Here is an 18,182-nt window from a genome sequence, read left to right as displayed (position 1 = left end):
GGAACTTCCTTTAATTTGTCTAAGTCTTCTAAACAGTCTTTAAGATCTTCTTCTTCTTCATTGGTCAGGCAATCAACAACATTTTTAAAGGCTTTCTCTAATAGGGAGTGGATGACCAACTGCTGCACAATGAGGTCGGCTTATTGCTCTATTGCCTCCACCCTGAAGCATGCTTTATGATCACTGGGATGCTTCATTGCTTCGAACAGGTTGAAGGTAACTTTTTGATCTTCGATACTCATCTCCAAGTTGTCATTCCCCATGTCCATAACACATTTTGCAGTAAACATGAATGGACGACCCAATATTAAAGAAATATCAGAATCCTATTCTATATCCATTATCACAAAGTCCACCAGAAAAATGAATTGGAAAACCTTGACAAGGACGTCTTCAACTACACCATATGGTTTGGTGATTGAATGGTCTGCTAGCTGAAACGACATTTTGGTGGAAGTAATCTTTAGATTCCCAATCCTCCAGCTCATAGATAGGGGCATCAGATTGATGGTTTCCTCCAGATCAAGGAGAGCTTTACCCAGTGACACCTCCTCAATAGAACATGGGATGGTTACACTTCCTGGGTCTTTGAACTTCTATGGTAGAATTCTCTAGATCACAACACCACAGATACCATCCACCATGATGCTCTTATTGTTTATGTATTTGCCCTTCTTTGTGAGTAGGTCCTTCAGAAATTTTGTTGCAAGGCCTCTCCGAAGGGTATAGTGATTTCCAGCTTCTTGAATATGTCGAGGAAGCGGGCAAAGTAGCGCTCCCTCTCTTTCTTTGATGGCAACAAAGGATAATAACGTCCTTTACTGGGGTTGCGGTGTCTCCCTCTTAGCCTCCCTTGATAATTGACTCTTGGTCTTAGTGGGTAAGACCTTTTCACCCCTCTCATTGCTCTCTTCTTTCTCTTCATCACCCTCTTATCTCTTTTTATTCTCTCCTTCCTCAATGCTCACATCCTCTATTGCTCCCTTATCTCTCTTTTCTCTCTCAGCATTTTCCCTCATTTGGCTTCTAGTAAGGACCGCCTTGCATTCTTCCTTAGGATTCTTCTCAGTGTTGGCCCCAAAACTGTCTATGGACATTTCAGCCAATTGCTTAGCTAATTGGCTCACTTGTACCTCTAGATTCCTGATGGCAAACTCAGTGCTCTTATGATTTGATAGAGAAACCTATATAAACTGATTCAAAGTGTCTTCTAGCTTAGTGGTTTTCTCATATAAATTAGGCCTTTGATTGGGAGGCCGATTAGATGAAACTCTTTGATTTCTGTTGAAGTTATTCCCGAGGTGGGATCTCCAACCTTGGCCTTAAGAGAAATTTCCCCCCTGATTGTATCTTGGAGGTCTTCCTTGATGGAAACCCTTGATGGTGTGGATTGGTCATATAGTTGACTTCTTTGGATATATCATCTTGGACCATGCCATGCTTGAATCATGGGCCCCACCATAAATGTTGCATCCCTCAATGTGCATGCTTGAAGAATGGGCAGGTTGCACTGCCTACAACTGTTGAGGAAGCTTGCTCAACGTCTCTGTGAGGGCCTTTAGTTGCTTGGCTAGGAGCTTGTTCTGGGCTAGTAATACGTCTTGTGATGTGAGCTTGAGAAGACTCTTCTTTGTAGGTGTGTAGGCTTGATCATGAAAGATAACATGGTCACTGGCTGCCATATTTTCAATTAACTCCATAGCTTCATCAAGTGTCTTTAGTTTGATCTTCCCACCAAAGAAGACATCAAGTAACTGCTTTAAATGGGGTCGTAAGCCATCAATGAAGATATTGAGTTGAACCAGTTCACTAAACCTATGGGTGAGAGTCTTTTGGAGTAAACCATGGAAGCGATCAAGAGCTTCACTCAGTGATTCATAAGAGAATTGGTGGAATGAAGAGATCTCCATCTTTTTTCTTCACTAGCCACGAAGAAGGAGAATAGGTTGAGACATATGACATTTTCAGGAACTCCAACTATTTTCACTGTGTTTCAAATCTCTATGTATGTAGCAAGGTGGACATACAGATCTTCATTGGGTAGACCATGAAAGAGATTGCCTTGAATCAACTGGATGAGAGAATATGGATAAAGGATGTTAGCAGCTTGAACTTCAGGCTGGACTATGCTTGTGAAATATTGAGGTGTAGAGGTACTAGAGTAATCCTCCAAGGTGATCCTCCGTGGCTGGTCTTCTGCCATGATGTGTTCTTCAAAGGTGGGATGTGGAAAAGACAAAGATGATATAAAGGATGATGGTTCTTGATTCTCTTGTTGTTCTCTCTTGCTTCTTGTAGTGTTGTTTCTTCTACACGTTGCTTCAATCTTTAGATCCAATGGAACTAGATTGTTTCCTCGCATACAAGAAAGAAAAACACTACCGCGTATCGTATCGTGTCGTATCCAAAACACTACGACGCCAAAAACTTGTTGATGGATTGGCAAGTACACTAATGCATCCCAAGTAGTAAAGTTAAAATGGAAGTTCGAGTATCGTATCCATAGGAACTTTGTTTATACTTAGGTAAATTAATATTTAATTAAGAATTTTTTTGGAAAAGGTAGTAGAAAACAATAAATTAAATTGACAAAAAATTAAATCAAACAAGAAAAAGAATTAAACATGAATTAATTAAGACATGAAAAATGAGAAAATCCAATATTATTGTAGAAGGAAATTTAGAAGATGAGAATGTTGCGAACTTAGCCTACCAAAGCTACTCTATGATGTAATGTTAATGATTTTTCTCTGTTTATAATTATTCCAATTTACACATGCATCTACTAATAAAGTTTATCTTTTTTCCTAGTTCTATTAGATAATAAAGTTTCTCAATGCTACCCCTAAAACTTACCATGCAAATGGGTGATCAAACCACAAGCAATAATATTAAGCACATGAAAAAATAATGCAAATGTAATATTCACAAATAGATAGGAAGATAAATTACATTAAGAGTAGTTGATTGTCAAGTTCCCAACAAAGAAAGTTTAGCCTCTCATTGTAAGGGAGACTTTACAATTACAGGAGGGGGATATATTTAGTAAAGGGGGAAAAAGATAAGAAAGGGAATTGAGGGAAGTAATGACTTCCGATGCTTGTTTCTCATTCTTCTAGCATTTGTCTTCTATATGAAATTGTATTCTCTTAGAATTTCTATGTGTTTTTTCCTTCTTCTTTCTTCTTCTTTTATAGGTGCATATTAGTGAACTTCATGTACTAAGTCCACCTTTACTTTCCTTAATTAATTATGTTTTTCTTAATTAGTATTATTTCCTTAATTATCTTTGTTTTCCTCAATTAGCGATATTTTCCTCAATTATCTTGGTTTTCTTAATAAGTCTCATTTTCTTAATTAGTCCTGTTTTTCTCAATTAACTCTGATTTTCTTAATTATTCCTGCTTTTCTAGGTTTCATTTTACTCACTAAGCTTTCTAAATCTATTAATTTTAATATTCTTTGTACAAAAATTTAAATGATGTTAATTTAATAATTATTTGTTCAAAAAAAAAATTAAAAGAGAAAAATTATAAATTCTTTTATAATTTAACCTCTAAAATATACTCATAATTAAGAATTCTCAATGGTTCATAATCCTCAAAGTATTGAACCTTGTCACATAAATGCTTATGGGTCAATCAATTTCTCTAGAAGTCATCTAGGGTGGTCTTGTCACCTTCGAAGCAATGAATCTGGTGACATATATATTTACAAGTAAGTCGGCTTCTCTAGAGGGTCATCCAAGACGAAATACACTCAAATTTAAATTACTAAAAATATATTTAAGTTTGTAAAATAAATTTGAGATAGTTTACAGTTTATCGCACGGTGCCCGTGTCAAATGAAACCAATAATTCGCGGTGAATTGCATGAAAGAGAGAGGGACAAGATTTAAGTATTTAAGAATTTGTTACATGACAAGATTTTTGGTTTCTGTGGGGCACAAATAATTAATAACCCTACTTTGTTTTTATATAATTTTCGTAAAAGTTTTTTTTTTGAGAAAAAAATATTTGTTAATCATTGTGTTACTTAAAAAATAATAAATAAAATATTTTTATAAAAGGTTATATCGAAATGTGTTAAAAGTTAGAAACGAATAGTAAAATTGAAAGATTATTTTAATCTTTTAATATGACCTATTTATTTATTTCGCTCTTATTTACGAGAAATATTGTGTAAAATATTTAAGAACGAAACAATGATAAGAAAATAAATTGAAAAGATAATGATAAACATTCTCTTAGACGTATATAAATGTACATCAACGGGTTAGGTCTAGCCGGTGGAAAGAATTAGCTTCTCATAACCTAATGAATTAATGTTGAATTTTTATTGGAAGATGTATTTATATTTAGTATCCTAATGTGTATCGAACATGTATTGTTATACATTTTTTTACATTGATTAAAAATAATTTTTTACATTGATTGTATAATTAATTATTATAGAAGGAAAGAAATTACATTTTATCTTTATTTTTTTCTTAAACTAAAAGAAAATATTTTTTTAATGAATGAATGAGTATATAATTGTATTTATAGATGGAGCCAATGAAGCATATCCGATTCCTTCTCAAGTCCTTTTAGCCACCACATGTTCTGTGAGAAATCTCTTTCAGCTCAACGGGACAAATAGAGACCAAATGATTTTTTAAGGAATAAAATATATAAGGAAAATCCCAACTCAAGGCAGTGTGTTGTTCAATCTTCATTGCATTTGCATACATACAGGTGATATGAGTATGACCGTGAGAGAGAAAGAATGGGAGGTGTCATCATATATGAGTCATGAGTTTTAGTTTTAATAAGTACATATAGTGCCTAAAGCATATAAGTTCTACTGGAATCTGAAACAACAACTACAACAAAAACAAGAACTAGTGGAAGTGGAAGAGGCTAGAACAACAGATCCTCTCACGTGCACAACCATCAGAGGGAAAGAGAGAGAGACTGTAGTAATTAATATGTTTCCTGTCTCCATGTATGGTTTCTTTCTTTTGTTTCTTTACCTTTTTTCTCTTTATGTTCAATGGCTCCTACGCTTCATATATAGAGTACCTTTTAATTTGATTAATTTTTTGGTTTCTTCTTTTTTTATCATTTCAACGAAATATATATTCACCATTTGGTTGTTTCACAACAGGCAAGCATGCATAATTCATTGAAAAATCATAATTTTATGTCCACAAATTGGTTAGGTTAGTTTCTACATGTGTTGACCTAGCTAGTTTTCCTATTTCCCTTTTGAAACAAAACCATTTCCTTTCTAATAAGGTACTTTTTCTACTTCTTCTTCTTCTTTTTAATGTAAACAATGATATCTCCTTTTGTTCATGCTGGTCATGTACTAATTAATTAGCTTCATGGAAGTTAATTATATGTACGGCATATATACTTTGTATGAGTTCCTTGATTCGGTGATGCAGTAATTTCTTACCTATTTTCCCCGATGAATTCTAGCTGTCACATCCAGGCCATTTTGAGTACAGCAATATATGATTTTAGGCCATTTTTTCTCTCTACCTAAGCATATATGTACGTGTCTTTCTCTCTCGACATAAATGATATATATATATATATATATATATATATATATATATATATATATATATATATATATATATATATTCACTTTGTATTGTGTTCACTCCTCCAAGTTATTCTTTTCTAGGTAACAATTTATATACAGGGAAAAAGCGTAAGACATTCTCCTGCTCTTTATTCTTTGCTTCTCAAACACAAAGTGGATGAAATCATGCTTTCATTTTTTCGTTTATGTCACAAACTTAGTTCAATTTTAACAACTTTCTGAACCTACTTATTTCATTTTGTAAGCATGCCCGATACATTGATTGAAAATAATAATCAATCATAATCTTTTCACTTCGACATCTCTTTTTTTCTTTCTTCATATCCATCATTTCATAATCTTTTTTTTCTCTCTCTCTTAGTTATCATGTGTAGTTACTATAGTATATACTAAAGTCTAAAGAGATGTCAAATGATTATTATTTAATCAATAGGTTGTTGGTTAGACTGAAATTAAACTTCAATCCTTTAAGAACCTAGTGAATGAAAAATAAACGACTGAAAGAGATATTTTATTAAAAGTGATAAACAACTTGATTTTTCCAAAAAAAAAAAAATAGTCATCGAAAAAATCAATAAATACTTCCACTAATAAAATTGTTACAAAAAAATGGTAATTATTCGTGAAAAATGAGAGAATCTTGAATTTAAAATTTGGGAATAATTGTGTGTGTGTTTATTTAGTTATTTAGTGATTGTATCTTAAAAAAGAAAAAAAAAATCTCATATATGCTCTTACCTACTCTTTGTTTCTAATCATACGTTGTCATTAATGCCCCCATATACAAGTTTGACATTAATATGCTATTATACAATGTATTAAATCATCAATTATTAGACTAACCGTACCAACAGTTGCAACTAGCAAGTGCTAATTCCATCATCCACGTATACTTGGAATTTCAGGTCTAATTATGACCGGATTTCAGAGCTGATATGGGAGAATGGCCAGCTATCCATCCATGGGCTTGGTGGGCTTCAACCTACTAACCCTACTCAGGAAAAGCCCATATCAAGTGGGGCCCACGACACATTGGAGTCTATCGTTCAACATGCCACGTTCCAACGTTATCAACCGTCAAAATTCACTAGGGAAGAAGGCCATGCCCCTACTAGTAATAGTAAAAACAACAACTCCATTGGTGCACCCTATTATGGTGGTGAGGTTCAAGGTGTGCTATCCTCGACGAGGAAAAGAACATGGTCCAATGCTAACAACAGCATGTTGGAAGAATGTGACATCCTTAGTGGTTGTGCTAGTGCTGGTGCTACCTTTTGTAGGGACAATGATACAACCATGATGACATGGGTCTCTCTTGATCAGTCTGGTCGTAGCTTAAAGACTATGGAGGAAGATTCTGCTTGTCACTGTGGATCGGTAAAGATACTCAAATTTTATTTACTTATTGCTATATGCATGCATGTTTCTTTTTAGTTTTTATGTTATTAATGGCACAATACATTAAGTTGTGTTATAATTTTCTTTATGTATAGTAGGTTAGAGATTCTTGCAATGCAGTAAAAAAAAAAAGTTTAGATTCTTGCATATTCTATATATTTTTTTCTGCATCCAGATTTTATAAAGTGAACAACTCACTTTAAAGGGTAAAATAAACAATCTCTAATTAAAAAAAATAAGTCATCAATATTATGTGCATATATATATGATAAAACATGAATATCTACATCTCATTTGTTTCAGTGAAATTTATTTTATTTTTTTAAAAAAATATTTTAAATTCAAGTACCATAAATGATAAAGATAAGGTTAAAATGAGAGACTCTAATGAAAGTGGTAAGTCAATTCACTAATAAAAATTAACTATCAATAGATATTTCATATTATTATTAATAATATAAGGAAAAAATTATGAATTTGTTAAAATAAGATTTGTTGATTTTATATTTTTACTATCAACAGGTGAGAATACTTATATAGTTATATTACCTTTGTTTACTTTTAAAAAGCTAAATTGGTTTTCTATTAATTTATATAAGTGAGTTTGATTCTACATCGAAACCTCAAAACGTGGATAAAAAGCGTAAAAATTATAAGTTAATCTATACAGTTTCCGTTAATGTGGGAAGGAGATGTGAGTACGTATTTTCTTAAGTAACACGAAACCAGACAGGCTATAGATTTTATTATGTAGTAGATTTTAGTGTTAGAGATGTTATTAAAACAAAAAAGTATTCATATATATGCCATAACCTAAACTTGAACTTTAGGATAAGCGGTTGATGATATCTATTTATATTAGGTTTCGTTATTATAAATATGAAAATATTTAAAATGTTATTTTTTTTGTTTGATTTAAGATTTAAACATTCAAATTTATGTGTAAGATTTTTTTACATCTAAGATTACATACATGATTAATATAAAAAATATTACATTTACATCGATTATATATATCAATATAAAAAGTCTATCATTATATGTAAGGATTTACCCAAAGTTACATTTGGACCAAAAAATTAAATTATCTATTTTAAACAAGAAAAATGTATTAAGAATTTTACAGAAATGGATTTTAAATATTTTTATATTAACGATGATAAAAAAAAATATTTTAGCTTTTATATTATAATACGACATTGTTTTTTATTTATTTCCTGTATTGTTCATAAGAACCTGACTAAAAAAATTGTTGGAAGTCTATAATCAGTTGAACATTTAGTGGCCTAATTGATGATTAAGACGGAGATCGTGACAATGTATGTTTAAATCTTAATGTACAGGAAATTCGAGACAACCAAGATGACAGAGACAGCAAAGCAGAAGTAGGCCAAAGCAACTCAAAAAGAAGAAGTCGAACTGCTGCCATTCATAACCAGTCTGAGCGGGTTATTACTAAAGCACTATTGTTACTGGCTAATAATCCTTAACCAAACATCTGCAAATTGAGAAAAAAAAACTGGTTCTGTTTAATTTGTTTAAATTTACTAATATATACTAGCAATTTAGTTTTCATTTTTTTTGGGTACAGAAAAGAAGAGATAGAATTAATCAGAAGATGAAAGCCTTGCAGAGGTTGGTGCCTAATGCAAATAAGGTGAGAACAATGATCAACTCTATTAGGCTATTTCTTTCAAATTTAATTTATCTCTAAAATGCGATAGTCTTAGATTCTTTTAAAATTCCATATGATATTGATTTACTTCACCAGTTTACTTTCAAATAAGTACTTGGTTTAACCAATTATTTTGTTGATAAAAAAATACTTCCTTTTTTTCAAGGAGCAATATTTCAAAAGAATAAAAAGAAGTGATGGTATGTTCAGGTCCTGTACTTATGTAAAACTTATTTTAATCCTAAACTTTAATTTTAGTTAATTCGGTCTCTAAACTTTACAAAAAAAATAGTGGTTTTCGTCCATCCTCGTGGTGAAAATCAAAGAAAACTACTGCTTCTGAAGTTATAAATTGATTAAAGTCAAAATACTGGACTAATATAAATTTTATGAAAAGTAGTTTTTAGTCCAAAATTAAATGCAACAAATCAGTTCTATAGACTAATTATTCCATTGGTGGATTACTTGGCAAAATTGCAGACAGATAAAGCTTCAATGTTAGATGAGGTGATAAACTACTTAAAGCAACTGCAAGCACAGATCCAAATGATGAACATGACAAGCATGCCCCAAATGATGGTGCCTTTGGCCATGCAACAGCAGCTTCAGATGTCAATGCTAGCAAGAATGGGTGTTGCTGGGCTTGGCATGGGAATGGGCATGAACATGGCAGCAGCAGCTCAAACAGCAGGTGGCCCAATTAGGTCACTCCCCCAATTCATTCAACCAACAACAACTACAGTTTGTGCTCCACCACCTGCCACTGCCCCTGTGTTTGTTGCCCCTTCCTTCATGATGCCACCTTCCATGATCCAAGCACCTCCAAAGCCCCAACAATTACCTGCATCCTCAGCCTCCATTGCCTCAATTCATTTGCCTCATCCATATAGTGCTGCTGGTCTCACCCAAGTATGTGATCTCACAATGCATGTTAGTTAGAGAATGGTATTTAACTATTAATTGGTCACATGATATAATCACTTTGACAAGTTTTGAAAGCACTCTTTTTTCATTTCTTTCTAATTTGAATTTTGATTTTCTTTTCATGGTAACTTGTTTAGCATTATTAGCATACAATCATGTTACTGCATCATTTAAAGAAGTTGACCATGATGACAATTATGTTGGAGTTCAAATTCTTTTAATGATATAACAGTAGTATAAGATTAGGTAATAGTTTAAAGTTAAAATAAATATTTAAGAAATATTTTATATATTCTATTGAAAATAGTTTTATTTTCTTAACTAAAATCTTAAAGGCACTACTTGTTAACATATATCTAAAACAAATTTATAATAACAAATTTGTTATTTTATAGATTTATTATATTTTAAATATTGAAATACTTTATGTATGCTTGTTTTTCAAATAATTGAAATTAAAGTATTTTAAAAAGGTATATCTGATGCCCTTTTACTTATGGACTTACTCCATAATAAGATTAAAAAAAAAGTTATAATAAAGCTACCAAAGTTAAAGCCTTTGAATTTTGTGCCTCTTTGTTTGACACAGTTTCTCCTAGTCATTAAGGACTAACAAAGAACATAATGGTGCAGCCAATTAACATGGATATCCTCAGCAACATGGCAGCACTTTATCAACAACAGATAAGTCAAAACAATCATCAGGCCCTGAGCAGCAGCATGCCCCAACCACACCATGAGCAAGGCCGTTGAGAATAAAAAGAACAGCACTTGTGACAGAAGAAGCACATTATGGATAAGGGACAAAATGGATCAAGTGGAGTTATTCAGCGCAGGCAAAAGTTTGGATTAATTTTGATTGGGGTGATTTGAATAAAAGCTAAACTCTTGTTCAAACCATTGGCTCTCTCTCTCTAGGAAAATTCAAACATACTACTAGAAATTAATCAACGGTGTAATGTAAATTACAGTACATTTGAGTTCGCCACGCAATGCAGAGATAAATAATTATCCATTACAAATTGTAGTCCTTACAGTTTATTTTCCTCTTTATTTTATTTAATTTACAAAACAAAGATCCCAAGGAATAAATCTTGCACAAGACTTAAATCCTGAAGTTCATGGGTGAGGGAAGGAAAATTTGTATATTTACATTTTAGGTTTAAATAACTTTTGGTACATTTAAAATAGGAGTTAATTTTGATACTTACTTTTTAATTTTTAGTACCTTGCATATTTTTATGTTTAATTTTATTACCCATTAGTGAATTTTTATTAATTGAAGATATAATTAACGAAGTGTCACATTATCAAATTTATCTAATTTAAAAAAATTCAACAATTAATTTATTTTCACAATAGATACTCTTTTTTAGAAAATATTTTTTTTCAAGCATCAAAATTAAACAAAAATAAATATTAGGTACCGAAACCAAATCAAGAAATTATTTAAGCCTAAAAATAAAAAAAGTTAATTATCCATATCATTCTACCACACAAATCCTCTGCACCCTTCTTTTTTCCTCAGCCTGATACTCCTTAACTCACCAAGAAAAAGTTAATTATCATTATGATTCCCCTTAACTCGTCTCACTTATTGTCTTTCTTATGTTTCTTTTGTTAATTTGTGACCGGTTCAAACAGTAAGAATATGTCAAATAAATAAATAACTACCACAAATTTGTGGAATTGTGATTTCTTGGAATTCCATGTTTTTATGTTTTTTTTCCCTTACATATTCTATCGATTTTGAACTGCAATAAATTGTTTTTACATAAGTTTAATTAAAAAACTAAATTCATGTGATGAAAAATCATCACAAATTATGACTCATGATTGTAATAAACATAGAGAGACTAAAAGTAACATTTTAAAAAATTGAGGGGCAAATAAGAATTTTATTTTAGGAATAAAAGAATTATCCAAATTTAATAGACTATAAGCTTAAAAATAATAGAGTTAAATGTCTTTAAAAATTAAACAATTTCAATTTTTAATCCTTTAAAATAAATTATCTTCTTTTAACTCTCATTAATAAAATATGACAATGCTTGTGATTTTTATTTTCATAAATGAACGATCAACAAATATAATTGCTTTGTAAATTACAAGAACCATGTTTGGTACATTTTCATAAATGAAAAATAAAAAAAATATTTTTAAAGAATAAAAACAAATGTTTCTCAATTTGTAAAGATTAAAAATATAGTTTGATAAGTTAAAAAAAGTGATATTTTAATAGAATTTTCAATAAGCACTTATAAATATAAAAATTAAGAGAAAAATGAAATAAATTTCTTAATAAAATAAAATTTATTTATGCATAATTTAAAAATAAAAATTGAAGAAATTAATATAGGAGAATCTTTACATATTAATTTATGTATAAGTTAATTTTAATTTATATAAAATTATTTAATTTTTCGTTTTTAATTAGTTTTTTCTCAAATAAATAAATGTTTAGGAAGGATTATATATATATATATATATATAATAACACTCTGTATAATGGCATTTATTAGTGTCCAATCACACTTAAAATGAAAGGTTGTTTATTTTTTCCACGGCCAATGGTAAGGGGACATATGTATAAGATCATTCCAACCAAGGATACGTCATTGTACTGCATTGTCTTCCCCATCTATCTCTGCATTAAATGGGTTTGACTATTGATCAACTGAATCTTGATCCCACAAAGGTGCACCACATTTTTAGAAATAGAATGGTCATAGGCTCATATCCCAACAACAAGTAATTACAGGACCACCACAAATATTTCGTGCATGTTCCTATTAAAGCACAACAACTGGTGTGCCAAGTTAGATATATATATATATATATATATATATATATATATCAAATAAAACTAGCTAGTTATAAAAATGTGTTTTTCCTATAAATAAAAATAAAATAAAAAATAATCCTGAAAAAAAAATTATAACAGATTAATATATTTTTTATCCTTTTAAAATTTTTGTTTTTTTAGCTGGTCTATGATGATGACTTTTTATATTTGTTATTCATATAATTTATGTAAATGTAATATTTATACATATAATTAATGGAAAATGTGACTATTTTGTATCAGTTATGTATAGAATCTATGTAAAATACGATGTTGCAATTTTGGACGTCCGAACTTTGCACTTCATGAAGATGAAAATATATTTGAACTATTATATATGTGTGTATGAGTCATGACAAGGATGAGGACATGCTAACTAGAAGATAGATGATGAAGGCTGTGATTGTGGCTGTGTTTTCAACTGCAAAATCGTGGACCATTTTGTCACACTGGCTGGATTGGTACTGGTGCATGTTGATATTGAGAATGTCCACTTTAATGAGTGTGACTCAGCTTACTCGTCCTTCTCTACTATGCTTTGAATCACATTCAATTAGAGTGAATCCCCACAATAACAACCCAGATCATGTTTTCTATGTGGGAGTTGCTACGTGCACCCAGCATTATTGCTGGGTGCATGCTGGGGCACCCAGCAAACAGTGAAGTGGCAAAATTGCCCTTCAATAATTCTTCTTCCGGAAGAAGTATTTTCGGAAACTTTTCGGAAAAAGGTTTTCCGGAAAGTTTCCGGAAAAAAACATCTTCCGGAAGAAGAATTTGTGAATTCCGGAAGTACCCACAAACTACTTCCGGAAGAACGTCATCCGGAAGTTTTCGAAAGAACCTTCTTCCAGAAGTTTCCGGAAGAACCTTCTTCCGGAAGTTAACTTTTTTTTAAAAAAAATTTATTTGATAATATAATTTACTTTTAATGGATAAACTAAATTATAAAATAATTAATATTATTATATATAAATAATTAAATAATTAGTGAACGTATGTAACGAAATAAGAATTTTCATTTTATAATAATAAGTAAAAATAAAATAATATTTAATGCGTATGTAATGACGATTTTGCCCTTGTGTAATTTTCTTTAAATTAACGCGTACACGCTTCTTTCTACTGCGCTTTCGCTTTCTTCGCTTCTTTTTACTGCCTTTCGCTTTCTTCTCTGCTTTGTTTCTTCCGGTTGCTTGCTGTTCTTTCGGTGGTCCCTTTTGCAGTTTCCATTGGTGGTCCCGTGAAGTATTTGGAGATTCGGTGGTCCCGTGTTCGGTATTTGAAGTTTTGTTAGTGGCTGTTCTTCCTATTTTGTCGGAGGTACGCTTTTATGGGTATTTTTTTTTCTTTTCCGGCTAGTTTTTAGAGAAGAAAAACAGTAAAAAAAAAGTGTATCCGGAAGAAATTTTAGGCACTGAGGCCTATTCCGGAAGAAGTTCTTCCGGAAAACACTTCCGGAAGCACTTCTTCCGGAATGGGTAACTTCCGGAAGACCTTCTTCCGGAAGTTACTGAGGCCTATTCCGGAAGAAGTGCTTCCGGAAATCCGGAATGTTAAATTATTAGCATTTTTTTTTATTTCTGTTTTATAATTTATATATATATATATATATATATATATATATATATTTCTGTTAGTTAATAATGGATTAATGGATTATTTGTTTAATTAGGTATAATGGTATATATTGTGGACATTAAAATTTATAACAATAAAATTCATTTAATAATTTTTTTGTTTTATAATGGTATATATATATATATATTTCTGTTTTATAATTTTTTTTATTTCTGTTTTATATATGTTGTGGATTATTGATTTAATTAGGTATAATGGTATAATATTAAATGATTTAGGTAACTTAAATGTATAATGATACAAAAATGTTTTATTAGTTGTTTATTATAGTGATAAGTTTAGTTTAAGTAAATAATGTAGTTATAAATTTAGAATATATTTGTATTAGTTGTTAGTTAATAAGTAGTCAATTTATTGATGTGGTTATATGATAATTTTAATATAGTCGTGTATGATGCATATGTGCTATTAATATGTTTGTTATTTAAGGTGTAGTAAATTTTTGGATGTGGTTATATGATAATTTGAATGTACTTGTGTATGATGCATATGTCCTTAAGATGGACGAAAATCAATGGAGGTATGACTTTGCGATGTCACAAGAAGTTCATATGGATTATGATTATGATAATCAAGAAGAATGTGGAGTGAATGAACCACATGTCGATTGTTCAAATGCTTTTAATACATCTCAGGTAATCATAGATAATTTGAGTCATTGGTTGAATTGATGGTTTGTATGAAAATTAATATGTTAGGGTTGCGTTGTAGGTATTCGTTACTCGAGATGATGTTTTGCAATGGGCTCGAACAGTTGCCCATGAAAATGGATTTGTTGCAGTGATTATGAGATCTGACACAGAGACCGGTAGCAGGGGAAGAAGTTCATTTGTGTTAATTGGGTGTGAAAGGAGTGGTACGTACAAGTGTAGAAATAAAGAATTCGTTAGAAAAGACACCGGGAGTAGGAAATGTGGTTGTCCCTTCAGGCTTCGTGGGAAACCAGTGCATGGAGGGGAAGGTTGGATGGTGAAGTTGATTTGTGGGATTCATAATCATGAATTGGCGAAGTCCTTAGTTGGACATCCATACGCCGGGCGATTGACTAAGGAAGAAAAGAAAATTATTGCTGATATGACAAAGTCGATGGTGAAACCGAAAAACATCTTGCTAACGTTGAAGGAACACAATGCCGACAGTTACACCACGATAAAGCAAATTTACAATGCAAGAAGTGCATATCGTTCTTCAATAAGAGGAGCTGATACCGAAATGCAGCATCTGATGAAGCTTCTCGAACGTGATCAATACATTCATTGGCATAGATTGAAGGATGAAGTTGTGGTGCGTGATCTGTTTTGGTGTCACCCAGATGCAGTAAAGTTATGCAATGCATGTCATCTGGTGTTTTTTTGTAGACAGTACCTACAAAACAAACAGGTACAGACTCCCACTACTTGACTTTGTTGGAGTGACACCAACGGCGATGACATTCTCTGCGGGGTTTGCATATCTGGAGGCTGAGCGTGTTAATAATATTGTATGGGCTTTGGAACGATTTCGAGGCCTATTTTTAAGACACGATCGCCTCCCTCTTGTTATTGTCACTGAGAGAGACCTAGCACTGATAAATGCAGTGAAAACTGTGTTTCCCGAGTCTACTAATTTGTTGTGCAGGTTTCATATCGATAAGAATGTGAAGGCGAAGTGCAAATCTTTAATCGGGGAAAAAAATGCGTGGGACTATGTAATGGATAGCTGGGGTACTTTGGTTGATTGTCCGTCCGAATACGAGTTCCATGAGTCACATCAAAAGTTTCAAGTTGCTTGTTCGCCTTGGCCGATGTTCGTTGACTATGTTAACGACACATGGATTATCCCCCACAAGGAAAAATTTATTACAGCATGGACGAATAAGGTCATGCACCTAGGCAACACAACAACAAACAGGTATTAACAACTGATTTTATTTGTTAGTAACGATTAGTATTAAATGGTATTTAATTGTTGTATATTTTCATGTTTGTTGTGTATTTTAAATGTAGGGTTGAATCAGCTCATTGGGCTCTCAAAAGAGTACTACAAAATAGCGTTGGAGACCTATGTAGTGTTTGGGATGCCATGAACAACATGATCACGCTGCAACACGTCGAAATTAAAGCATCCTTTGAAACCAGTACGCATGTGGTTGACCATGTATATAAAAAAACCTTATACAAGAGGCTTCTTGGGATGGTTTCGAGGGATGCTTTAAATCAGATTGCTTCTGAGATTGACCGTCTACGTTATCTCGGCAACAATCTCTCTTCTTGTGGTTGTGTGATGAGAAGCACGCACGGGCTTCCTTGTGCATGTGAGCTTTCTAGGTATACTGCTGGCAGCATCCCATTGGAGTCAGTCCATCTTTTTTGGAGGAGACTTTGCTTTTCAGACCAAGGGTTATGTGAGACGGAAGTCACCATCAAGGAAGAAATAGAGGTCATATCTAAAAGGTTTGATGAACTTGATGTGGCTGGCAAAGTAACTCTGAAGAGTAAACTTCAAGAAATTGCATACCCTGATCATAACTCTATGTGCCCTCCTCCGTCAAAGGTGAACACTAAAGGTGCACCGAAGAAACCGATGAAAAGAAGTCAAACATCCACAAAGCGTGATCCGTCTTACTGGGAGTATGTTGATGCTTTTCATTCTGTTCAAAGCAGCAACTCTCCAGTGAAACGAAGTGCATCATGTTCTCAACCGCGTCAGCCAACAAGGATCATCCCGATGTTGGATCAATTTGCGTCATTCTTTCAAGGTTTCATTCGTGACGTTGTGGATGTGAAAGCGGACGGTAACTGTGGATATCGGTCCATTGCCGCTTTATTAGGTATGGGGGAAGATTCGTGGCCGTTAGTGCGTAATGAATTGCTTAAAGAACTTGGGAGGTGGTCGCATGAGTACATGAACCTCTTCGGTGGCACAGAGAGATTTGAACAATTAAAGTTGTCCCTACTTGTTGATGGCTTTTCAAAGGTATGTTTTTAGGTTAATTTTTTTTAATAACAATGTTTAAATTACTTACATGTGTATGTTTGGTTCATTCAGGTTAGTGTGGACAAGTGGATGGATATAACAGACATGGGATATGTGATTGCTTCACGGTATAACGTAATCCTTGTATCGTTGTCCCAACAACAAAGCATGACATTTTTCCCTCTTAGAAGTCAACCACCACCTGATCTTCTGGCCACCGCATCATATGTGTCGGTCACGTGTTTGGAAATCATTTTGTTCAGGTACATTGAATATAGTTAGTGTAACAATTATGCAATGACTTCGCTGGTTCATTTGGCACGGTCAGCGCATGATATAATGTTTGTTCATGTACAACAGGTTTATTTGAAAGACCATTGTCTGTTGCTGCCTCCAGCGCTGTTGTGGTCAAGCAATTGTTATTCTCAGGCAAAGCAGTGGGCAATTCCATATATTAGTAGAATGCAGCAATACACAAGCTTGATGTCATTCAAAACACACTATGTAGACCTAAATGAAGACTAAACATGCATTGTTTATGTAATTGTATTCATTATGTGATATAATTTGTTGTAACCCGTTACTAACCAATTAATATTATCAAGTACTCGTTTGGTTAAGCAAGGAAATTGTTGGTCCAACAAAAATCATTTACGCGTGCAGCATACATCATTGTCATAATTGACAACACATAATGACATGCATGCGTATTACAGTTTGAGCGCGACAACACATTGGCTGACTTTAGTACACATATTGAAACTAGCAGTCGTTCGACAACACATTGGCTGACTTGACTACACATTAGCGACAACACATTGGCTGACTTGACTACACATTTACGCGTGTCTATTTTTATGTAAACAAAGTTAAACAAAGGCTCGGTCACAACCATCTATATATATGGCAGACTAGGCTACTAAATCACACATTATCTTGCTTTCAAATAATCTCCCAACTGATACACAAACTATGGCATTTCTAGGAGAAACTAGCAGTCAGACGATTGTCAACTCAAGGTTGGCTTTCATTTATCCAAATGGATCGATTATTCACAATGATACTGGGGTTTACTTCCAAACTTCAACTCCGGTGCCCATTCGAGTACCAAATAGGTGTGATTTTGCAAGCCTAAAAACCAGAATACAC

General features: G+C 32.7%; 2 protein-coding genes across 3 annotated transcripts; one reads left to right on the top strand and one right to left on the bottom strand.

Moving 5' to 3' along the window:
- Positions 1–326: 326 nt before the first annotated feature.
- Positions 327–1,097, bottom strand: LOC114415917. Its single transcript, XM_028380781.1, has 2 exons — positions 969–1,097; positions 327–596 (listed from the first exon to the last, which is right to left on the bottom strand). The coding sequence occupies exons 1-2, from the start codon at positions 1,095–1,097 to the stop codon at positions 327–329; spliced, it is 399 nt and encodes a 132-aa protein (XP_028236582.1).
- Positions 1,098–4,646: 3,549 nt separating this feature from the next.
- Positions 4,647–10,782, top strand: LOC114416586 (transcription factor PIF7-like). Of its 2 annotated transcripts, none has more exons than XM_028381508.1 (6): positions 4,647–4,986; positions 6,501–6,972; positions 8,337–8,441; positions 8,585–8,650; positions 9,149–9,577; positions 10,182–10,343. In XM_028381508.1, the coding sequence occupies exons 1-6, from the start codon at positions 4,970–4,972 to the stop codon at positions 10,203–10,205; spliced, it is 1,113 nt and encodes a 370-aa protein (XP_028237309.1). In that variant the 5' UTR covers positions 4,647–4,969; the 3' UTR covers positions 10,206–10,343. The 2 variants fall into 2 exon arrangements, with proteins under 2 accessions (XP_028237309.1, XP_028237308.1); XM_028381507.1 differs by having other exon boundaries at positions 4,651–4,986; positions 10,226–10,782.
- The last annotated feature ends 7,400 nt before the right edge of the window (positions 10,783–18,182 follow it).

This window comes from Glycine soja, chromosome 6 (genome assembly GCF_004193775.1).
Source record: "Glycine soja cultivar W05 chromosome 6, ASM419377v2, whole genome shotgun sequence".
Taxonomy (NCBI): domain Eukaryota; kingdom Viridiplantae; phylum Streptophyta; class Magnoliopsida; order Fabales; family Fabaceae; genus Glycine; species Glycine soja.
The sequence above is the reverse complement of the archived record's forward strand: the minus strand, read 5'-3'. Positions and strand labels throughout refer to the sequence as shown.